This window comes from Grampus griseus, assembly GCF_964374135.1.
Source record: "Grampus griseus genome assembly, chromosome: 10".
In the NCBI taxonomy this organism is placed as follows: domain Eukaryota; kingdom Metazoa; phylum Chordata; class Mammalia; order Artiodactyla; family Delphinidae; genus Grampus; species Grampus griseus.
In genome coordinates this window covers 1,998,961-2,024,407 of record NC_139004.1, presented here as the reverse complement: position 1 = coordinate 2,024,407, position 25,447 = coordinate 1,998,961, and the positions used below count along the sequence as shown (strand labels likewise).

At 44.1% G+C, this 25,447-nt stretch overlaps 1 protein-coding gene across 4 annotated transcripts in view; it reads right to left on the bottom strand.

Annotated features, from left to right (window-relative positions):
* Positions 1 to 18,827, bottom strand: part of RIPK1 (receptor interacting serine/threonine kinase 1) — a 34,828-nt gene extending 16,001 nt beyond the window's left edge. For 2 of the 4 annotated variants that reach the window (XM_082663309.1, XM_082663311.1), the window contains exons 1-5: positions 18,704 to 18,827; positions 7,613 to 7,836; positions 6,653 to 6,809; positions 3,778 to 3,915; positions 1,841 to 2,066 (exon numbers count right to left, since the gene is read on the bottom strand). In XM_082663309.1, the coding sequence (XP_082519435.1) occupies positions 1,841 to 2,066; positions 3,778 to 3,915; positions 6,653 to 6,809; positions 7,613 to 7,764 (673 nt within the window). In that variant the 5' untranslated portion in view covers positions 7,765 to 7,836; positions 18,704 to 18,827. Of the gene's footprint in view, positions 1 to 1,840; positions 2,067 to 3,777; positions 3,916 to 6,652; positions 6,810 to 7,612; positions 7,837 to 17,971; positions 18,142 to 18,703 lie in introns of those variants that run through there. The other 2 variants (XM_082663310.1, XM_082663312.1) reach the window with 2 other exon arrangements.
* Positions 18,828 to 25,447: the final 6,620 nt, after the last annotated feature.

Below are 25,447 nucleotides of genomic sequence, written 5' to 3'. Positions count from 1 at the left end.
CCAGCAGGGGCAGAACGGCCCTGTGACAACGAGCTGATGAATTCCACTGAAGAGATGATCAAACAGCATTTTAGTTTCTGCAGATGAAAGAGAGAATTCACAGCAAAGCTGACTCCTCGTAGAGCAAATGGAATATGTGAATAAAGCCAATGCCACACTCCAGATTTTCATACAAAGACAAATACGGGACAGCGCTTGCCTTGGAGGAGCTCAGTTTAATAAGAGTGACTTAAAATGTGGAGTGATAATGGCTACTCGAGAAGTAAGTACAAAGGGTTCTGGTAACAGGACCACCACTAGAAGGTCAGAGAAGGCTTTGTTGAGTGCAGAACAATAGGCAGGAATTATCCAGGTAAAGAAGTGGGAAGGAGGATTCAGAGAGGAGGATCCAGGCTAAGAAAGCAGGATATGAATAGACTGGAAGTTGCAGAAATCATGATGCATCCCAGAAATTATGAATAGTTCAGTGTAAATGGGCATATTGACCAAAGGAAGTGAGGAAGGAATAAGGTTAGAGAGAGAAACAAAAGCCAAATCAGAAAGGACCCTGTACTCCACACTGAGGAATCTGAACTTTACCCTGAATGTCAAGGGTGCCTTGGCAGGATTTTAAACAGATGGGTGAGACGGTCTCATTTGCTTTTTAGGTCGAGCAGTTTGGCTGCAGTGTGAATGGCGGGCGGTGCGAGGAGACTGCCATAGAAACACAGAGGGTCTGACCTAGTGAGGGCCCTGTGGGGGATGGGGAGAAGCGGATGTACCTTGAATCAGATACACCTTGAGTTCACAGTTGTTGTTTTTTTGTTTTTTGTTTTTTTTCCCGGCCACGCCACATGGCTTACGGGATCTTAGTTACCCGACCAGGGATTAAACCTGGGCCTTCAGCAGTGAAAGTGAGGAGTTCTAACCACTGGACCGCCAGGGAAGTCCCGAATTCATAGGTTTTGGTGTCTGATTGGAGGTGGGAGATGAGGGGCAAGGCTGAGTATGGGATGACTAAAATTTCTGGTTGGGCAGCTCGGTTGGTGGTTGGTGATTCCATTTTCTGAACACAAGAGCAAAGCTGAATGAGCTACTAGGACAGCACGGAGGAGATGGCTTTGTTTTGGGGGGACGCTGCTTTGGGGTTCCCCTGGTATGTGGACTGGGTCTGACTAATAGACAAGTGGATATCCAGGCCAGGGCTGGAGATTTGGGAGGCGTCAGCAAAGAGGTGATCATTAAACCATGGGAGCTGATAATCACCCAGGAAGAATGGGCAGGAGAACGTCCATTAGTTTAGATACTTAACAGACTGAAGAACGGCTAATCTGTTCTCCTGCACAAACCACGACTTTCTCATCTTTATATTCTCAATTCTGAGTAAAGTCCCACAGTAAGTACTGAAAAGAAACAATTTCTGAATGAATGAAGGATTAGGGGATGAATGAAAGTATGGAGTGTATGCCCTGAAAGGGTTAACCCCTCATAAGCAGAAGCCGGCAAGCCTTCCTGTCCGGCAGGAATTATGGAATGTTACAGCACCTCCCAAGCTTAGACGCGTTACCAAGGCTCCTACCTGTCCTACGATCCCTGACTCCTAAACTGAGATGACTCATTCTTTCAACAAACACTTCCTGAGCACCTACTACGTTCCAGGTACTGTATGTGTAGATACTGGGGAAACAGCAGTGAATGGAACAGATGTGGTCCTGGCCCTTGTGGAGCTTATAGTCCAGTCGGTAAGACAGACATTAAATGAAAAAACAATGATACATCTTAACTGACTTCACTGAAGGCTCATATTCTGTTGAACAACTTTGATTAGTACCCAAATCCCACTCCTCTGTAACTGCCTTACTTTCATACGGCTCCTTGTTGGCAAAGACGGCCCAGAGCACTATGGCGAAGCTGAACACGTCCGACTTCTCGGAGGGCCTCGAGCTGACGTCGTTCAGGTGCTCGGGGGCCATGTAGTGGAGGGTGCCGCCGTTCTTCGTGGTGCTGTTTCCTCTCCTCTGCGCAGTAAGCTCCTCTTTCATCAGCTCACTCCACGTCTTAAGGGAGGCAAGGCCAAGGTCAGCTATCTGCAAGGGAGCAAACCCACGGGATTGTTCTGTGAAGGCTACAAGCAAATCAGATTTGCCTTCAAATCTGGAGCTTCTTCAGTAGATGTGAGGTACAGTAACATTTCCAAATGGTTGCACTAGATAAGTTTAAAACAGCTAATGCTCAGAAGTAGCAACTGTATGTCCTCAGCCATCTAGAAAATCTCCCTTACGAAATGTCTATGCGCCAGGTTCAAGCCCTGGTCCGGGAAGATCCCACATGCCGTGGAGCAACCAAGCCCGTGCACCACAACTACTGAGCCCACGTGCCTAGAGCCTGTGCTCCACAACAAGAGAAGCCACCGCAATGAGAAGCCCACACACCGCAAAGAAGAGTAGCCCCCGCTCGCCACAACTAGAGAAAGCCCGCACGCAGCAACAAAAATCAAACACAGCCAAAAAAAGAAACAAATTTATAAAAAAGGAAACAAAACAGAAATGTCTGTGTGAAATTCTGGTATCTCAATTCTTATGCAATAAAACCTGGGGGTGGGGTGAGAAAAGCAGAAGATGTTTCTGAGATGAACACAACAAAACATGTTCATTCTAATTCCTCATTTATTCTGCATATATTTTTCAACTATTTCTGAGGTTAGGAAAAAACAGGTACTTTCTTCCCAGCAGATTTGTATAGCAGATGGTACTGCATCGTCTCTTCTCCCAAATGGTGTCCAGAAGCCCAAGGATGCGAATTTCCGAGGATCCCAACACTGAGGATAAGGACTGCAGTGCTACCTGTTCTGAACCTAAGAGAAGGTGGGATGAGAAGGAGGGAAAAACAGACGAAAAAGCAAAGAAAAACTACCAGGAACAAAGAGGGAGGCGGCAGGGCAGAATGACAGAACACTACAGTTAAGACATCAGAGGTGACAGTTTCACTTTTGCCTCAAGGAATCCAAGCATTTGGGGATGATTTCTGGCACGTGATTATCTAAAATCCTCAAATTCTAACCCAGAACATAACAGATAAGTTATTAATGTAAAGAAGAACCTTCTTTTAAAGACACAGGAATAAAAACCCCCGTCCAGGACTAGAACAGAGTGTGAGAAGCAGAATCGTCTGGTGAAGGGATGCCTGTGTAAGCAGTTCCCGAGTCCTCCGCCAGACGCCACTTCCCCTTTCAGATGCTTGCGCTTGGATTCCTGCTGCCAGAGCCAACTAGATGTGATGCTCCGCCTAGTGAGTGCTTGCTCCTGAGTGAGCAAAAGAAAAACCCTTTGCCTTCTTCCTTTTACTACAGTGGAAAGAGAGTTTTCAACAGGAAACTGAGTTTGAAAAAGGAGATGACGGGACTTCCCTGGTGGTCCAGCGGGTAAGACTCCACACTCTCAATGCAGGGGGCCCAGGTTCTATCCCTCGTCGGGGAACTAAGAGCTCAAATACCTCAACTAAAGATCCCGCTCATGGCAACGAAGATCCCGCATGCCACGGGTACAGCCAAATAAGTAAATAAATAAATACTAAAAATAAAAAAGGAGATGAAAGTAAATGAATACATAAAAAATATCAACTCCATCAAACCTGCATCTTGCTTTTCCTTCCTTGGTAGCGCTTTCCGGCACCACCATCACCAGTTACGAGCTGCGCTAGCTCTTCTTTTAGCATGTATCACGTCTGAAAATGGATTTACAGCGGACAATTACAAACTAAAATTACCCCAATCCTCCAGAAGCCTTGACTATGGTTTACCTTAATGTGAAAGTCACCATCGACGAGGATATTTTCAGGCTTGAGGTCCTTGTGTATCACATCTTCTCCGTGTAAGTAGCGCATTCCTTCAATGGTCTCCATAATTATCCTTCCTTTCACAGAGAGAGGGATACTGATCTAAAACGAGTGATAGTAAGTCCGTGAATGGAAAGGTAATCATAGAGGCCAAAGCAACCGTTTCCTTCAAGAGTAGTGGGGTCTGAACCTTAGGACAGAGAGACCAGGTTTCCTTCTATCAGGCCCTGCAGCACGGCTGTCATTGCAAAACAAGCCCCCCTTTAAGAGAGATTTCATCCCAACTGCTGAGAGTGTTCGTGCTGTGCTTTGTCAGTGTACAAATAAAACTTCCACGCCAATATGGTAATATGCAAAAATGCTACAAAATTAAGCTCCTTGAGAACGAAACTATATTATTATTATTTACTTAAGATGTGTCCTGACTACCTTGCATGGTGCCTGTAACATTTGTTGAATGAATGCATATATATACAAAAAACACAAATATCCTCAATGGCGTACTAATGTGATGTGCTACTATATATTAAATATGTAAACAGTGTCATAAAAATGTATGTATGAAATAAGGTTAAGAGAAAAAAGAATACAAGGGAATGTGCTCACACTGATCAAAAACATGGAAAGACTAGGGCTTCCCTGGTGGCGCAGCGGTTGGGAGTCCGCCTGCCGATGCGGGGGACGCGGGTTCGTGCCCCGGTCCGGGAGGATCCCACATGCCGCGGAGCGGCTGGGCCCGTGAGCCATGGCCGCTGAGCCTGCGCGTCCGGAGCCTGTGCTCCGCAACGGGAGAGGCCACAACAGAGAGAGGCCCGTGTACCGCAAAAAAAAAAAAAAAAAAAAACATGTAAAGATTAATCTATGAGATGACACGATGTGGTTAAAACAATGCTAAAGTGAATTTAACATCTGTTTGGTGATTTGGTATCAGATACGTCAAGCCTTTGTAGATTCTCCGGTCACTCTCACTTAAAATTGTATTCTAGTTATATGAATATCAATGTTAATACAGACAATTTCAGTTTCTATTAAACAGTTTTGCTTAACATTGAAAAACACAAACTCTCACTCTGTGTGTGTGTGTGTGTCTGTGTCTGTGTGTATGTGTGCAGTCCCTAGTTTACAAATAGGCTGTTTCCTAAAAATTTATGTGTATGTTAGTTGCTGATAAACAGGAAAAAAATTTAAATGATGGAAGTTAGCTTCGCAAGTCAATCCCCCAAACATCTGAAGTCACAATGTGGCTGCACTACAGCATCAGTAGCCTGATCACCACATACAGAAAAAACAAAGGCCAGAGATTCTGCCTTTTTCCTTGGTATACCTCTGGACTTGGGAAAAAATTCTGAGCATGCCAAGTAGATCCCCCTTTTTCCCTCTTTTTGTTTGTCTCCCTCATATCCTCCTGAATTTCTTCTTGAGCCCCAACGGATGCACCTTATCTTAGCCTGATCCATCCCACAGAAGGTCTCTTGTCCCAAACGATTTATCTCCCAATCAAAATGCCTACTTGTTTCACAGATCATATCTTGATGGGGAAGAAGAGAAGTCTGATCAAATTACAATACAACCAGTAAGTGACTATCGTTTACCTTTGCCCGCAACTATCTGTGAGATTTGTCCGACTGAAAAAGAACTGAAGAACTGACATAGCTTCAGGCAGCTGGGGGGTGGGGAGGGGAGAAGACGGGAAGAGGGGGGAATATCTGCATAAGGACAGTGGTAGCTCCCCCGCGGGCACTCTCTACTATGCCCTCCCCAGTTCTTTGCGTTCCCCACACCAGCCAGGCTCTAGTTCCTTCACTCATGCCCTTCCCTCTGCCTGGAACGGTGACTTACTCCCCAGTTCTCTGCTTCAAACCCTCTGCTTGTCCGTCACACTCCCGCTCCAGCCTCCTTCTTCTGGAATCCCTTCCCATCCATCCCACGCTGGGGAGAGAGCCCCTCTTCTGTGTTCCCAGAGCTCGCTATGAGCGTGTCTATCAAAACAACACCACACCAGATGTTCATTTCCTGTCCCGTTACTTGTCTGTGTCGCATTTGCTATTGCTTCCTGGGCAAAGAGCACAAGGCCTTGCTCTTAACAGGTATGTACACTTTTAAAACTGCTTTAAAGTTATCTGTCTTTGGTAAAAGCAATATTAACCTTCCTGTTCTAAGCCTTCCTTACCCAGTATTGTTATTCTAATGTTCTATATTTAACCTATAAGCTTCTTCAATGGCATCAAAATGCAATCACTAATATTCCATCTTCTCATACAGTCAATTATAGTGTACATCTTTTTTTTTTTTTTTTTTTTTTTTGGTGGTACGCGGGGCTCTCACTGCTGTGGCCTCTCCCGTTGCGGAGCACAGGCTCTGGACGCGCAGGCTCAGCGGCCATGGCTCACGGGCCCAGCCGCTCCGTGGCATGTGGGATCCTCCCGGGCCGGGGCACGAACCCGTGTCCCCTGCATCGGCAGGCAGACTCCCAACCACTGCGCCACCAGGGAAGCCCTATAGTGTACATCTTTTAATCAATCAATATTTAATTGTAATCCATTATGCACGCACCCATCAGACCACGTGCTTCGTAAAGACAGTGCCTGCCTCTGAACTGTGGATCTGAGAGTGGCTGACAAAAGCCTCCTACCACACTGAGACCTAGAGATGACCCTCCGAGAGAGGGATGGACACCTGTCTGTAGGCACTGAGAGGAGGGCGAGCCCACCTTCTGGGCATGGAAAGTCAAGGAAGATTTAATGAGGGGCTGACTTTAGAAAATCCCGAATATCCAGCCATTCACAAAGGATTCTTGTGCACCAAGGGGCTGGCAGGGCGCGCGCTCGGGCCTGGGTACCTGGGCCTTGAGCGCGCGCATGAGGTCGCCCTTCTCCACGTACTCCATCACCAGCGAGTAGTTCCCGTCTTCCATGATGACGCCCAGCAGCTTCACCACGCGGCTGTGCCGCAGCCTGTGCCTCATCCTGCCCTCCTCCAGGAGGGCCTCGTCGTACCTGGGGGAGGAAAGGGGTTCAGGCAGACAGAGGCAGCCCCGCTCCCTTCCTGCCCCCAGAAACGCCACGGCTTGGGACTCCTTGGGGCATCCCCGCACACGCTCTGTCACCCCTTGTGCACGTGCTGGTCTCTACCAGACACAGACCACAAGCTCCGGAAGGCGAAGCGGTTGCTCGTTCACTCTACATTCCTCTCTCCCAGTGACCAGCAGCGAGTGCTCAAGAAATGTTACACGGATGAACGAATCAACGCAAAGTATCAATACATGAACAGCAGCAGCGAAATGCGGCCGGAAAAAAGGACTGTGCTGGACAGTGTAATAAAAAACGCGGTCTCTCTCATAACCACTCTGGCGAGAACAGAGGGCAGTAAAACAATGCCACCAACTGCCTTAAAGAGAAGGTTCCTGGAACCTCTAATTCATGAACCAGCTTTTTGTTCCTGTACTTAGGGCTGGTTCTCACCAACAAGGTGAAGCAAGGGCTTCCATCCGCCTTCCCTGCTCCCTCCCATTCCCTTTCCATCAGCCCCTGCGGCCCCTGCGTTGCCCTGCGTCTTCTTCCCTTTCTCTTTGCCTCCTCTTCAGCTTTCTTCCGTTATTTACCAGCCCTGAGCTCTTCCCTAGCCGGCCTCCGAACCCTCATCAGCGATTCAAGGATGTTAATATCCACCCTTCAGGTTATCTGACATAAAGCCCAGGTGCTGACCCTTGCACCCCATCTGTCTCATTCTAAAGCCTGTGCTGCCCGTATCCACCGCCCTGACCAGTCACGTGGCCCATCTGCCTCTGCCCCCAACTCACTCGGTGCGCTTGGGGCCCGTGTACACCTTCTTCAGGACCACGAGTTCATGGGAGCTGTGTAAACACAGAGACACCTTCCCGAAGCCCCCGCTGTCCAGGTCCTCCTGCTTCAGGAATTCGGTAGAGCTCATCCTAATGTCATCCAAGGACATGTCTGCTTTCCTTCTGAAGGCTCAGAATGCCCCCAAAATACACAACTGTTTTTTTCCCCTCAGAGCTGTGCCCTGTGAAGAAAATAAGAGGACACATCAGTGCAAAAAAATCATTATTCAAAAAATGTATGTAACGTTCCACCACGCGCTTGGTGTGCCTTTATTTTTTGAAGATAGATTTATAGTCTCTAAGATGAAAGTTTTCATATTTCCAGGAATCACAGACAACCACAAATCTTTCTTCCTTAGACTTTCATTTCTAGCAACATGAAAGACTAAAAACTCTCCTGCTACAAAGGACCCATATACATTGGATAACATAATACAAACATTCATTCAAGTGCATAGCTAGGCTCAGCAGAAAGGAAAAGAACTCCAGGGACGGAAAACAAACAGCATGTGGGGCAAGGGCCACGCGATGGCTGCCGTGGGCTGAACGTCCGTGTGCCCCCCAGATTCGTATGTTGAAGCCTGAGCTCTGACAGTATTAGGAGGTGGGGCCTTTGGGAGGCGATTAGGCCACGAAGGAGGCCTCAGGAACGACGTTAGTCATCCACGAGGCCTTATAAAAGGACAGGAGAGAGCTTGCTTCCTCTCCTCTCTCTGCACCCATCCCCCTTTCTCTCCACCATGTGAGAGTGGAAGGAGAGGATGGCCGGCCATCTGCACACCAGGAAGCAGGCCCTCACTAGACACTGGATCTGCTGGTGCTTTGACCTTGGACTTCCAGCCTCCAGAACTGCGAGAAATAAATGTCTGTTGTTTAAGCCGCCCAGTCTATGGTAACGTGTTACAGCAGCCGAGCTAAGAAGTGGCCCTGTGGGGCACCACCAACCTCAACATCCAAAGGTCAGGGTTTAAAACCCAGCCACAGACAGGAGCTGAGGTCAGGACGTGCAAGAAAAGAGGGTTGGAACAAAGACTCTGCCCTTAACGTGGCCCTTCTCAATGTGCTACCCTACCCCACAATGAAAGGATGGACTACAAAAAAAGCAGTCCACTAGCAAAGGGACTTGTTTGTCTTAGACTGAGCTTGGGGTATAAAAAAAGTCTCCGTGTAAATTCATAACCTTGGGTTTGTCTTCAAATAGATTTGGGCTTTAAATTTACACTCCTCCTACCTCTTATGGCCAGGATCCCCCAAATTAAGAACTTTTATACAGAAAATGGTCACAGGCTGATGACATCCCTGGGTTATAAGGTTAAAGCAAACTAAACACCCCCAAGGCAGACCAGACAGGATTCCAACAAATAAAGCCTAACTTAACATGTGCTCCCTTTCCAAAACTATAAAACACCGGAAAAAAAAAGTCCACCAGGAGCCAAACCCAGCATATACAACAAACAGCAGTATTAGGTCCCAATTGTTCAGGTAATTAAACTACTGAATATCCTTAGAAATAAACAGGTTTAAAGTAATTATGAACAAAAGAAAAGGAGTTTGAAGAATACAAAGAGAACAATGCACTATCTAAAAAGAGTAGGAAGATATGGAAAGGACGAGGATTGGAGACTTTGAACACAGGGCCGGAAAGTATGCAGTATGTGTAATCTCAAAACACAGCTATTTGCTTCATCCTTCTTTCTTTCTTCCTTCATTCATTTATCTTTCCCAAACTGAAATGAAAAATAAAAATCCTTGGGGCCCAACATGTGACACCAGTACACACCCACCGGAGTATCCAGAATTAAAACGGCCACCACCGCATGCCAGTGAGCCGGAATCCTCACACGCTGCTGGTGGGAACACAAAATGGTACAATCACCTGAGAAAATCCCAAGGGAAATGTAAGCATATGTCCCCAAAGACCTGTACAATGCTCAGAGCAGCTTTAGTCATGACCATCCAAAACTGGAAACAGTTGTCCATCAGTAGGAGAATGGGCCAAAAAAGCACCCTGTGGTGTGTTCACAGATGGACTCTACTACTCAGCAATAAAAAGCAATGACCTAATACACACAACAATGTGGAAGAGTAACAAGAACATTATGCTAAGGTAGAGAAGATATCAAAGGATCCATAGTATATAACTTCATTTACATGAAGTTTTAGAACAGTCAGACTCATCTGTGGTGGAAACCGGTTGCCCAGGGACGGGGCGAGGGACCATTCTGGGGGTGAAGGTAATGTTCTACCATCTCAGTGGGGGTTTGGGTTACACAAACAAAACCATCTGTCAACACCCAACAAATGTACACTGCAGAACCGCAGGCAAATTTTACATCTAGAAAAATCTGTAAACATGCTGAACTTGTTAGTGGTATGCATGCTGAAATATTTATGGACAATTTACCTTGCAGACCGATAGCCTGGTGGACAGAGAGAGGGATAAGTATATGGATAATTATATGATAGAGCAAGCAGAGTAAAATGATATAAATACTGCATATATGAGAGTTCACTGTAAAATCTTTAATTTTACTTTTTTGTTTCTACATATTTAATTTTCTTTTCCCATACACCCCTCACCCATTTGTCCTAATAGTACATTTGTCAAAACTAAGAAACTAACATTGGTATGTCACCATTAACTAAACACTCTACTTTTTTCTGATTTCACCAGTTTTTCTACTAATTTCCTTTTTTGCTCCAGGATCCAATCCAGGATACCACACTGCACTTTGTAGCTCTTGATTTTTTATTGTTTTGTTTTGTTTTTTTTTTACCTTGTGACCCCTTCACCCATTTCTCCCACCCACACCAACTCCCTTCCTCTGGTAACCACCAATCTGTTGTCTGTGTCAATGAGCTTGTTTCTTTAAATTTAAGATACCACATATACATGAGATCATGCAATATTTGTTTCTCTGTCTGATTTATCTCACTCAGCATAATGCCCTTGAGGTCCTTCCATATTGCTGCAAATGGCAAGATTTCATTCTTTTTATGGCTGAGTAATATTCCATTGTATGTAGACCACATCTTCTTTATCCATTCATCCATCGATGGACACTTAGGTTGTTTCCATATCTTGGCTGTTATAAATAGTGCTGCAATGAACATAGGGATGCATATATCTTTTTAAGTGAGTGTTTTCATGTTCTTCAGGTAAATACCCAAGAGTGGAATTGCTGGATCATATGGTAGTTCTATGCTTAATTTTTTGAGGACCTTCTGTACTGTTTTCCATAGTGGCTGCACCAATTTATACTCCCAACAACAATGCACAAGAGTTCCCTTTTCTCCATATCCTCGCCAAAAGTTATTTTTCTTTTTGATAATAGCCATTCTAAAGGTGTGAGGTGGTATCTCATTGTGATTTTGATGTGCACTTCCCTGATGATAATATTGTTGAGCATCTTTTCACCTGCCTCTTTACCACCTGGATGTCTTCTTAAGAAAAATGTCTATTCAGGGACTTCCCTGGTGGGGCAGTGGTTAAGACGCCAAGCTCCCAATGCAGGGGGCCTGGGTTCGATCACTGGTCAGGGAACTAGATCCCACATGCATGCCGCAACTGAGTTTGCATGCCACAACTAAGGAGCCTGAGTGCCACAACTAAGAAGCCAGTGAGCCACAACTGAGGTGCCAGCCTGCCACAACTAAGACCCAGTGCAACCAAGTAAATAAATAAATAAATAAATAAATAAATAAATATCTTCTTAAAAAGTCTATTCAGATATTCTGCCCATTTTTTAAACGTATTTTTTGTTGTTATTGAGTTGTGTGAGTTCTTTATATATTTTTTAATAACCCCTTATCAGATACATGATTTGCAAATATTTTTTTCCATTCAGTAGGCTCCCTTTTTATCTTGTTGATGGTTTCCTTTGATGTCCAGAAGCTTTTTAGTTTGATAGTCCCACTTGCTTATTTTTGCTTTCGTTGCTTTTACTTTTGATGTCATATTTGAAAAATCGTCACCAAGACCAATGTCAAGGAGCTTACTGTCTATGTTTTCCTCGAGGAGATTTATGGTTTCAGGTTTTGCATTCAAATCTTTAATCCATCTTGAGTTAGTTATCGTGTATGGTGTAAAACAGTGACCCAGTTTAATTCTTTAGCATGTGGCTGTCCAATTTTCTCAACACCATTTATTGAAGACACAGTCCTTTCCCCATTTTCAGCCTAGCCTACCTTAAATATGCTCAAAACACTTACACTAGCCTACAGTTGGGCAAACTCATCTAACAAAAAGTCTGTTGTATGAAAAAGTGTTGAATATCTCTTATAATTTGATGAATACTGAAACAGAATAGCTGTATGGGTACAGAATGGTTGTAAGTGTATTGGCTATTTATCCTCGTGACTGCATGGCTGACCAGGAGCTGCAGCTCCCTGCTGCTGCCCAGCATCATAAGAGAATTTCATACCACATACCACTAGCCTGGGAAAAGATAAAAATTCAAAGTATGATTTCTACTTAATGCCTATTGCTTTGCACCATCATAAAGTTAAAAAATTATAAGTCAAACCATCATAAGTTGTGGACCATCTGTATTCTTGGCTCTTTTGTAAGTTAACTGATCATTTATGTGTGGGCTTATTTCTGGGCTGTCTATTCTGTTCCATTGATGCATATGTGTGTTTATGCTGGTGCTATACTGTTTTGATTACTATAACTTTGTAATACAGTTTGGGAAGTGTGTTATCTCCAGCTTTGTTCTTTCTCAAGATTGTTTTGATGACTTGGGGTCTTTTGTGTTTCTATAGAAATTTTAGGATTATCTGTTCAATTTCTATGAAAAATGTCATTGGAATTTTTATGGGAACTGCACTGAATCTGTGGTATGGACATTTTAACAATATTAATTCTCCCCATTCACGAGCATGGACTATTTCCATTTATTTGTGTCTTCTTCAATTTCTTTCCTCAATATCTTGAAGTTTTCAGTATATAAGTCTTTCATCTCCCTGGTTAAATTTATTCCTAGATATTTTACTCTTTTTGATGCAATTATAAATGGGACTGTTTTCTTAATTTCTCTAATAGCTCATTATTAGTATATAAAAATGCAAAATATTTTTGTATACTGATTTTGTATCCTACAACATTGCTGAAATTGTTCATTAGTTCTAACAGTTTTTTGATGGGGTCTTTAGTTTTCTATGCAAAATATCACGCCACCTGCAAACAGTGACAGCTTTATTGCTTTCTTTCCAATTGGTATGCCTTTGCTTTTTCTTGCTAATAGTTCTGGCTAGGACTTCCAATACTATGTTAAATAAAAGTGGCAAGAGTGGACATCCTTGTCTTGTAACTGATTCTGTTTTTTTTGGTTTTGCCGCAACTTGCATGCATGCAGCTTGTGGGATCTTAGTTCCCAGACCAGGGATTGTACCCTGGCCCTCAGCAGTGAGAGTGCAGAGTCCTAACCACTGGACCGCCAGGGAATTCCTGTCTTGTTTCTGATCTTAGAGGAAAAGCTTTCAGTTTTTCACTGTTGAGTATGATGTTAGCTGCAGGTGTAAAATCTTTTTAACTTTGCACTTTGAAATTTTTCTTAATGAAATGTTGGGGGCAGGAAGTTGTTTGTTTGTTTGAAAGTACCTGAAGGGATTTCTGAAAATGCCTAGGCTGACAGCAATCCTGTGCAATGGGCTGCTGCAGTCTGGCTCAGGCAACCAACCGTCTACATCCTGTACAAAGGTTTCGGTGGGCCCTGCCACCCCAACAAAGCTCACATATCAGCACGGAAGATGATGCTATGAACCATTTTCCTGTAACAGGAGACTTTCCAAGCAAGAGGAAGTACCCTCTGGAAAGAAGCACATCTGCGGGGCAGAGACAGGGGTTGAGGGAGGCTGTCCAGATAAAGGGCATAAAGATGGAGGGGACAGGGGTGAGTCACGGACTGAAGGTGAAGTACCAGAAGCCATTATGATGGTGCAAAGAGCACAGGCTTTTCTCTCATATGAACTCTAGCTCTCATTTATCAGCCCTGTGTCTTGGGTAACTTACATAAGCCTCAATTTCCTCATTGGCAAAAGGAATAATAATGACTGCCTCACAAGACTGCTAAGGATTATGTGAGAAAAAATATGTGAAAACACATGTGTTGCCTGCTTTACAGTTCTGGCTACGATCGGCCCACCGAGCCATGCGCTTCCACGTTCATCCTGTTTCCCAGGCTTTCAGAATACGAGTGTGCATCTGGGATCACTCTTCTCAGCAGCTCTCTACTGACCAGTCCTTGTGAGCGTGGGGTGGGGTGGGGGGAGATTGAGTTATCTGTCCCACTCTCCCCTACAAGCCTCTGAGGGCACATTCTTCTCCTGGCTAGAAGCTGTTCCTCCTTCGGGTCTCAGAAACGTCATTTCCTCAGGAAAGCCATCCTACATCTTCCCATTAGACATTTTCACAGCACCCAGTACTTCCCCTTTGAAACAGGACAGCTGTAATTTGGGAGTTATTTCAATTAAGCTCACAGAAGGCAGGAAACTGTCTGTCTTATGCACTGTCTACAGTGCCCAGCACAGAACCTGACATATGGCAGTTGGTCATTAAATACATAATTTTTTAAATACAAGAATTATTTAATCATCCAAAAATAAAGAATATAGTTAAACGAATTATAGAACATTCATAAGATGTAATATTATACAACCAATATATTAACAGGTAGATGGCTAGCTATACATATAGACACATGTACAGGAAAAAAGACACAGTGTAAGACACGAAAATGTTAGCAAGGATATCTGGATGGTTGGGTGATTTTTACTTCTTTACATTTCTACTACATTTTCCAAATTTTCTACAATAAACATGAATTACCTTTATAATAACATTTATTTTTTAAAAGGGAATAATTCCTTCACTCAGTAGTTCTTTATTCTAAGGAATGAAATCAGAGATGCTGATACAGAGTATGTACAAGGATGTTCCCAGTAACATTAGGTAAAACAGCAAAAGCACATAAAACAACTGACAGATACAGGATAAGGGAGAATAAGTTATGACCCATTCACACTATGAAATACATCTAGCAGTTTTCAAAAATGACGTTATGTATCAATGTTTAGTAACATTAAAAAAGGCTCACAGAGCTTCCCTGGTGGCACAGTGGTTGAGAGTCCGCCTGCCGATGCAGGGGACACGGGTTCGTGCCCCGGTCCGGGAAGATCCCACATGCCGCGGAGCGGCTGGGCCCGTGAGCCATGGCCGCTGAGCCTGCGCGTCCGGAGCCTGTGCTCTGCAACGGGAGAGGCCACAACAGTGAGAAGCCTGTGCACCGCAAAAAAAAAAAAAAAAAAAAAAAAGGCTCACAGACAGAGTAAAGAAACAGGAAGGAATTATAACCATGCCCTGAAATATGCCCATGGGGTATTAAGATTCAGCTCTCTGCTTCAGCCCAGGTCTTGTCTCCTCAGAGCTGCCAAGACCAACTAGGACCTGCAGTGCCTCCTACAAGTGCGACGGAGCTCAGGGGAGGGGAGCTTCCTCACGGGTGGGCTGCACTTTGTGAGGCTGGCTCCTGACCCCAGCTGGTTCTCCTCAGTCTGCGGTTTGCTGGTTTAGTCTGGTCTTACTTAACCTTATGCACCTTTTGCATGGTTTCCAATGATTTCTTTTGTTTTTACTGTTTCCCCCACTATTTCTCCATGAATGATTCAACTTTATAAGCACTGAATATCTTAGGAAGGACTTGTGAGTAACTTAGATACCCAAGAGTCACAAAAACACTGAATGTAGGCAGGTAGAAAACTACATTACAAAGCCATGTTACAGGGTGCTTAATGAAGGCACGCTAGCCTGTCATGTCGTCTTATGATTAATTTCAACAAAGAATGTATCTATTTTAATGGAATTTATTGTTTTCTGTATATTTAATTCAGGGACCTAGGGAAGCAAATCTTTTCCATTGAAATTAACTGAAAATCCCAAGAAACTTCACAAATTATCTTCTGAGGCAGGGTAAGTCTATATATCAAAATATTCATATCTATATTCAATTTTGTCAATTATACCTCAGTAAAAATGGGGGAAAATACAAATTATTAACAATATATAATACCAAAAAGCAGGCAAACCTCATCTACAACATACACAGTCAAGACCGTAGTTCCTATTAGGTGGAAGCAGGAGGCTGTGAATCACAGAAAGCGCAGCGGTTCCAGGAGTGATGGCAAATGTCTCATTTCTTCTTAATGTTCACTTTGCGATACTTAATACAGCTGAACAGTTATGACTTGTGTACTTTTCTGTGTATGTTATACCTCAAAAAAATTTTTTTTAAACTTTAAAAAATATTCATATTTACCTTTAAGTGGTAGAGGACTGTTTTTTCAATTTTTCAGTGATGACCATACATAATGAGTCTGACAGAAAATGCTGGCTGCCTATCTGTCACGCCCCCCTTTTTCCTGCTAACAGAACTCTGTTTTTACTCAGGTATCCAATGGGGATCTCTCAAGGTTCTTTGATTATAACTGCTTGATACTTTGCCCCAGATAAACAAGAGCTCTGCGCAAGGAAGATCTAAATGCTGAGCAAGAGAGAAGAGACTGGAAGAGTTCAACCCAGCGTTATCATGTACGTTACCACATTATGACCCTCTGACGTACCAATTTACACCGTTCCGATTTACAAATAAAGAAACTAAAATCTGGAGTTTAATGATTCACCTAAAGTAGCAGATCCTGGAACTCAGCCTTTATCTCTTCACGCAAACTTCTGCTATCAGCTCACTAACACATGCTACTTCTCTAGAGAGCAACCAATAATGTCTTTGTTAAAATCAGATGCAAAGACTTAATCTTACAACTGCTCACCTATACTAAATAAGTATGCGACAGTCAGAAACATAGGGAACGTACAGACTAAATTTAAAAAACATATGAAACTAAGTGGTTCGAAATCAATATTCTACAGGTTAACTAACATGATCATTTTTGCCAGAGTATGATATCCAACCAAAGCATGGGAAGCTCTGTATTTTTCAAATTCCCAGATCATACTGGTGGTATTAACATGTTGTGGATTAATAAGCACCCAATAGTAATGTGCGATTTTGGAAATTGCTATTTAGGGATTTTTTTCTTAATTCTCATTAATAGTCACAAACCTGAAAGTACAATATAGCTCTGGTGTGCAATATAGCTCAGACAGAGGAAAATGAAAGTTAACTGTTATTGCTGTTTTATCAGTAATAATAGTGATGAGGATGATATACCCCCAAATATTTTAAGCAAGCTCAGTCTTCACCTTTTGTGTTTAGAAGGGCTGCAGTTTTCCAAATTTATAATAGACTATAATTTCCTCTCTACTCTTGCACCTACCTGATGGTTACAAAATGCAGATCAGGTAAGAAGTCACTCTACGCTCCAAAGCTCACTCCTGCCTTGATTTCTTCATGTGTAAATCGGGGGAGAAGTAATAGTGGTCTAAAGACCAAAGGACTTCTGGAAAGTTGGTTGAATATAACAGTCTCAGGCTTTGTCCAAGATACACGAGCAAGGAAGAGCCAGACGATCAGCAGGAGACAAAGAAATGAACAACCAACACCCCCTTTGTGGGGTTTTGTCCGATGCTTAGGAAAAAAGGATGTAATTTATCCTCTACAAAACTCTCAAGAAACCAAGAACAAGCCTAACGAAGAATAGAAATGTATGTGTGTAGTCAGGACATGGAAGCAACCTAAGTGTCCCTTGACAGATGAATGGATAAAGAAGATGTGGCACATATATACAATGGAATATTACTCAGCCATAAAAAGGAACAAAATTGTTATTTGTAGTGAGGTGGATGGACCTAGAGTCTGTCATACTGAGAGAAGTCAGAAAGAGAAAAACAAACACCGTATGCTAACACATATATATGGAATCTAAAAAAAAAAAAAGGTTCTGAAGAACCTAGGGGCAGGGCAGGGCAGGAATAAAGACGCAGACTAGAGAATGGACTTCAGGACACAGGGAGGGAGAAGGGTAAGCTGGGACGAAGTGAGAGAGTGGCATGGACATATATACACACTACCAAACGTAAAATAGATTAGCTAGTGGGAAGCAGCCGAATAGCACAGGGAGATCAGCTCGGTGCTTTGTGACCACCTAGAGGGGTGGGATAGGGAGGGTGGGAGGGAGGGAGACGCAAGAGGGAGTAAACATGGGGATATACGTATATGTATAGCTGATTCACTTTGTTATACAGCAGAAACTAACACACCACTGTAAAGCAATTATACTCCGATAAAGGTGTTAAAACAGAAACAAAAACAAAAACTCTCAAGAGATTATGAACATTTCGTAAAAGCACACGCCACTGACCACCGAACAGAAGACGCCTTCTAGGGTGACAGCAACCTCCCCTTCGTCGCCGTTAACCCTCCTTTCCCACTTGTCAGCACACGTCTAAGACAACGCGGAAACACTTCTGACTGCTTCGCAGTTCGCGGCGACCCCAGCGCCCCAGTCAAAGGTCCTTCCGAAGGGCGGGGGAGGAGGCCCGGCCTGGGACGCCTGCGTAACCCTGTTGCGGCGAGAGCAGGCACCGCTGAGGCTTAAGGGCACAGCAAGGAAAACCCACCATCCCCCAAAACAACGGTGGCCACCCGACAGTCTGTTCCTACTTCACGCCGTTATCGCGCCCAAGGCAGGTGTCCGCCCTGTCCGGACAGACCGAAACCCCCAGCCAGAAATGAGCCCGTCTCTTCTGCGCCCGACTTCCCGGAACGCCACGGATCACGCCCACCGCCTGACCTCCGGGAGCGTCGTCGCCCGCCCACCGCCCGTGCGCCGGAGCGGAAGCCCCGACCATGGTCGGAGGCCGACCCGCGAGACTATCTGCGCCACCGCTTCGCTTTCGCTTTCGCGAAAGGATTCGCTTTCGCTTCCGCGGGAAACTTCCCCAGGCCCGAGACCGGGTGAGGGAAGAGGCGGCGGGGGCAGCCCGGAGTTGCTCCGACGCCCGGCAGCCTCGCCGGCGCGGGGCTGGGGTGCGAGCCGAGCCTGACCCGGGGGCGGGGGGGGGGGGTCGCCGGGGCGGAGCAGTCAGCTCACCTCGCCCGGCTCCGCGAGCCTGCTGTCCGCCGCGTGCAGCCCAGCGCGTCAGCGCGCTCCGGCTCCCCTCCGGGTGGGTCGCCGGGCCCCGCGCTCCGGGAGGCCGGTCCGGTGTCCACGTCGCCTGCGGGCCGACTGAAGGAGCTTGGCTGGCGGAAGGCGTGGACTGCTCGCTCCGCCTCCGCGCCCGCTCCTGCCCCGGAGGAGGACGACGAGAGTGCCCGCCCCGCGCCCGGCGGGGCCTCCTGGCCGCTTTTTAAAACCCAGAGGATCGCGGCTTTGCTGTGTTTCAGAGCGGGATTGGGAGGCCAAGAGAAGACAGTTAGTGCGCCGAGCCATAGAAACCACTCACGGAAACCTCCCAGGCGGGACAGGCAGCTCGGGAGGCACTGGGTTGCTTACCCAGGGGATTGTGAGCTCTGCGGGTCAGCAGCGCTGAAACCTTAGGCAGGTAGCTACCAGTCTCTCATCTCCTTCACCTGTAAAGTGGGGATAATCTGCTCTGTCGGGCTGTGGAGGAAGAAACTGGGTACTTATTTTGCAGCCCTATACAAAGGTGACTGGGAAGTCTCAAGCCAAATGGGAAATGTTTGCTATAGTGTTACGTTGAAAAGCTAATTATATTCACAGCGTGATTATATACTGTAAAAAGATACATACATCAAGAGAATGAGATGCCACAAGATAAAAATATTTGCAAAAGGCATATCTGATAAAAGTTACCCAAAATATACTAAAAGTGCAAGAAAAGGAAAAACGCAGTTGAAAATGGGCAAAAGATCTCAACAGACACCTCACCATACAGACTGCAAATAAGTATATGAAAAGATGCTCAGTATTATAGGGTATTAGGAAATTGTAAATTTGAAAAACCAATGAGATACCACTACCTACTGTTGATCTAAAATAAATTGCCAACTATTTCTCCAGCAAAAACAGGTTTATTATAAAAAGAACTGCAATTTGGGGGCTACCACGATGGGAACCTGCATGCAAGTCCCCAGCAAAAATGGAAAGGAGGACACTTTTATGTGGGGAAAGGAAGTTGGGAGGGATGTAGTAAAAAAAAAAAAAAAAAACCAACAGTCCATTGCTTTTCATTGGCTGAGTTGTTGCCAGGAAAGAAAAGGTCCCTGCTATTTTTGCAGGGTGTGAGACTTCCCCCTCCCCCTTTATGACCTCCTGACTCTCTTTCATTGAGGTTTCTGTTCTTTTTTGTTTGTGTTTTTTACATTTCCCCCTTTTGATCAAAATCTTTCTCTGAAAGCATCTGATCAAGCATGAGGGTTTTTTTGGTGTCAGTGGCTTTTTGTACCTCAGTGCCAGGGAGGACCTTTCCTGTGTACAGTCTCACATCAGAGGGAAAATGCAGATTTCAAACCTACTGAGATTACATTTGAGTATTGAAGAGGAGCAGAGAGAACTGTGAGGCACTTTTCATCTAAAGTTCATATGTTACCAAGATCATAGACACTGGAGATCATCTGAGCATGTCATCATCAAAGGTTTGGTGACAAACTCCAACAGGCCTGGAATGGATATTTTGGGAAAGATGTCTCATCGGATGTCATCTGCTTCAATTCTGGGAAATCTTGACTTTCAGGTCACCAGGTGATGTGCAGGTCTAGTCAGGGCTTGGCACTTTCTTTAAGTGTGTCATGTGAATCCAAGAGTCAATTCCTTGTAGTTTGGTGGCACAAGGGTTGGTTTAGCAGTACTTGATAGGGGCCTTTCCAGCAAGGTTGAAGAGAGTTTTTCTGGAGGTAATTACTCCAGTAGATGAAATCTCTAGGTTGCAAGGTGTGATTCTTAAGGTCTTCATTTTCTGAGAGACGCTAAAAAGATTGCTCTACCAAAATACAGTTATTCTTAATTGAAATAATTAGGCCTTTACAATATTGTAATATCTCTTATCAAGTCTCAGTCAGAAGAGACAGGAGTGAAGTGCATTGGGTGTCCTGTGACCATCTCAAAGGGTGAGAGTTTATGCATTTAAAAAGGAATAGGGGGCTTCCCTGGTGGCACAGTGGTTGAGAGTCCGCCTGCCTATGCAGGGGACATGGGTTCGTGCCCTGGTCCAGGAGAATCCCACATGCCGCAGAGCGGCTGGGCCCGTGAGCCATGGCCGCTGAGCCTGCGCCTCCAGAGCCTGTGCTCCGCAACGGGAGAGGCCACGGCAGTGAGAGGCCCGCGTACCACCAAAATAAAAAAAAAAAAAAAAAAAAATTCTGCTGTGGAAAGAAACTATTAAGGGAATGAAGAGAGACAACATACTGGGAGAAAATATTTGCAAAGCACGTATCTGATAGAGGATTTGTATTCAAATATTCTTTAAAAACTCTTAAAACTCAACAATACAAAAATAAACAACTCTATTAAAAATGGGCAAAATATCTGGACAGCTCACCGAAAACAATATACAGATGGCAAAAAACATGAAAAGGCGCTTAACGTCATTTGTCATCAGGGAATTACAAATTAAAGCAACAATGAGTTGTTTACTTATTTTCATCACTACACACCTTTTAGAATGGCTAAAATCAGAAACAAAACACAAAAATACCAATTGCTGGAGAGGATATGGAAAATAAGTAGCTTTTTCACTGCTGTTAGGAATGTAAAATGGTGCAGCCACTGTGCAAGAAAGTTCGGCACTTTCTTAAAAAGCGAAACACAGTCTTACCTGTGATCCATCAATTATACTCCTACTTATTTACCCAAATGAACTGAAAACTCATGTCCACACAAAAACCTGAACATGGATGTTTATAGCAGCTTTGTCCATAACTGCCCAAAGCTGAAAGCAACCAAGATGTCCTTTAATAGATGAAGGATAAACTATGGTACATACATGCAATATTATTCAGCAATAAGAAGAAATGAGCTATCAAGCCACAGAAACACATGGAGGAAACTTAAATGCATATTTCTCCGTAAAAGAAGCCAGTCTGAAAAGGCTACATGTTGTTTGATTCCAATTCTATGACATTTTGGAAAAGGCAAACTATACATACAAAAAAAGATCAGTGGTTAAAAAAAAAAAATCAGTGGTGGTCAGAGGTGTGGGTGTGGAGGGGAGGGATGAATAGTTGAAGCACAGGGAATTTTATTACAGTGAAACTATTCTATGATACTGTAATAGTAGATACATAATACCAGACATTTGTCAAAACCCATAAAACTTTACTACACGAAGAGTGAACTTTAATGTATGTGATTTAGAAAAATAATAATTTAGGAGGTCTGGAGATTCCAGGAAAAAATGTAGACTGTGACAAGGGAGTCTAATTGTATTACAAAAGTATGAAACAACCACCCCAAGGAGGGTGGGGGCAGGGGGAAGGGACTTCAGTCACTTTGGAGTCCATAGGCTAAAGGCAAAAGGAACTGCACACGGGACGATGCTCTAATTGATAAAGTTGATTCCCACGGTACACATGTTAACAATTCTGACACTGCCATATGTGTTTGCTGGACCTGAACAATTGAGTAGTGGATGATGAAAGCCAGGGTTCTTGTCATTAGAATGGGAATTTACAGATTAGAAAGGGGAGGAGGCTAGAATAGTCCACATGTGAGGGACAGAGTTGATGATGGTAAAACAATGTGGATACAGATGGCTACATATAAAAATATTTACACATACATGCATATACATGAGTTGGTGGCAGACATACATTTCTTTGCTCTACCAGCTAAGGGAGCCTGAAAGAAATCACACTGTACCATAGCAACCAGCACACCTAGTGACCAGATCTTGTTTCTAAAAGGGTTCCCAATGGCCAAAGTTGGAAGACAATGAGCAAGATAACTTAAAACGTAGCACTGGATTATAACCTAAGGTAGAAAATCATATCCATGAGTGCATATTGATACAGATAAGTGACTGAATAAATAAATGGAGGGGAAACAGATCTCCTACGCAGAATTCCAAATAAATTATGTATGTATTCCAGTCTAAGCGAGTTGGAGTATAACTCCCACTCTTTAAGTGTGGGCTCCACAAAGTGACTTCTTTCCAAATCACACAGCATGGAAAGGGGGAAACAATACAACTGCTTCAGCCAGCTGATCAGATCAAGTTCAACATCAACCATCATAAACCGTATTGATAGTATGTGTCCTTGATATGATGTGATGAAAATAGCACTTTCCCTCTGTGAGCTTTCTCCCCAAAACCATAACTCCAGGCGAATCATGAGGAAAAAAGGCACATTCCAGTAGAGGGACAACCGGTATACCTGACCAGTATTCTTCAAAACCCTCAAGGTCATCAAAGCCAAGAATCTCTGAGAAATCTCACAGGTGAGAGAAGCCTAAGAAGACATGACAAATAAATGTAACATGGTATCATGGATGGGAGGCTGGAACAGAAGAAAAGACATTAGGTAAAAACCAAGGTCATCTGAACTATGGACTTTCGTTAATAATAATGTGTCAGTGTTGGTTCATTAATTGTAACAAATGTGTCATGCTAAGATAATAAAGGGGGAACTATCCATACGGTATATGGAAACTGTAATTTCTTTCAATTTTTCTATGAATCTAAACTGTTCTTTAAAATGGTCTACTAATTTTTAAAATGCTAAAAACAAGCAGTTAGCTGTACTTGTGTGGGTCTATTCCTCTCTCTCCCCTCTTCGCTGACCTTGTATCTATTCCTTTGCTACACCACATTGTGTTCATTACTGTAGCTTTGGGGTAGGTCTTCATATTGTGCACTGTGGAGCCAAATGTATGCTTTCTCAAAATTGTTTTAACTATTCTAGCTTCTCTGCCTTTCTCTGTACATTTTAGAATCAACTTGTCTATATGTACCAGAAATTCTCTAGGATTTTGACTGGAACTGTATTAAACGGATGTATAAGGGAATGTATAAGGGGATGTACAATGGATGAATGGGGAGAATTGACATCTTAACACTACTGATTCTTCCAATCCACGAATATGATGGGTTTCTCTATTTAAAGAGCTATTCTAATTTTTTATCAGCTGTTTGCAGTTTTCAGTACAGAGACGGTGTACATGTTTTGTGAGATTATTTCATTTTTCTATCATAAATGTTGTTTTACTTTTGGTTTCCAACTGTACCTTGCTAGTATATAGAAATACAGTTTGCCTTTGCTGGTTGACCTTGTATCTTGTGACCTTGCTAAACTCTCTTATTAGTTCTAGACCATCTTTTCTGTAGATCTTTGAAATTTTCTATGTAGACAATCATATAATCTGCAAACAGTGGCAGTTTTAGTTTTTCCTTTCCAGTACGTGCACTGACTAGTTCTTCCTGTGTGATGTGGGACAGGGGTGGTGGAAGTGGACATCCTTGCTCTAGTCCTTATTTTATCAGAAAAGTTTAACATTAGCTGTAGGTTTTTAGATGCTCTCTATCAGGTTGGGGACATTTCTTCCAACCCAAGTTTGCTGAGAAGGTATTGTTTTTGCTTTTCAAGAATGGCTTTGGAGGTGACCCTGAGAAGGAATCTGAGGAGGACAGCCCCAAAAAGGGTCTGAGGAGGATGGAAGAAAGAGAATCTGAGGACTGTTCTGAAAAAGTCTGAAGAAAGTGGCGTCAAAAAGGAGTCAGAGGGCTTCCCCGGTGGCACAGTGGTTGAGAGTCTGCCTGCCGATGCAGGGGACGCGGGTTCGTGCCCTGGTCCGGGAGGATCCCACATGCCGCGGAGCGGCTGAGCCTGCGCGTCTGGAGCCTGTGCTCTGTAACGGGAGAGGCCAACAACAGTGAGAGGCCCGCGTACAGCAAAAAAAAAAAAAAAAAAAAAAAAAAAGAGTCAGAAAGAAATGACCCTGAGAGATCAGATGCTGATTTGAGGATAACAGCTCTGAGTGAGGGAAGGTTCAGATGAAAGGAAGAGGAGGCACACGAAATACTATCTGGTGGCGACTTCCCTGGTGGCACAGTGGACACGACTCCGTGCTCCCAAAGCAGGGAGCCCAGGTTCAATCCCTGGTCAGGGAACTAGATCCCACATGCCGCAACTAAGAGTTCGCAGGTCACAACTAAGGAGCCTGCAAGCCGCAACTAAGACCTGGTGCAACCAAAGATAAATAAGTAAATATTAAAAACAAAACAAAAAGAAATACTATCAGGTGATGCATTAGGTGAAAAAGAGAAGAAAGAAAATGAGGATGGAAAAGGGTCTGAAGATGGTGGGGGGTGGAGGGGCGGGGGAGGGGGAGAGGAAGGTGAAAGGTGTGTGACGAGGGGGATCCAGCGGGAAGCTGGGACAGTCTGATGGGGGCGGGGCTGGGATACTAAGCAGAAGGGCCCTGACCCCAGGCAGCTGCTCTGTCCTGGGCAGTGACGATGACCGTGACGATGGGGGGAGGGGGTGGGGGGAAGGGATCTAATTCCTCAAACCTGCTTTGGGGGAGACACTCCACCTACACGTGCCCACACCTTGAGGTTACTGTCAGTCGTGTTCCCCGAGCTCGCACACACTGACAGGATGCCTTCTCACTACTGCTTGGAAACCTCGTTGTCACGGGCACGCAGGGATTGTAAAACTATGTTAAGTGGCTGATCAATTAAAACTTCACAGTCATGATGCAAGTAAAAAAAAAAAAAGATGGAAGAAGTAAGTCCAAACAGAGCACTCAAACACGAGCTGTGAACAGACTTCACTTTTCTATGCAAAGAGAAATTCAAGTTGAGTTATGGAATTAAACAAAACAAAACCTAACAAATCCAGTTCCAAGCCAGAACTACAGAAAAACACCACTACCCGT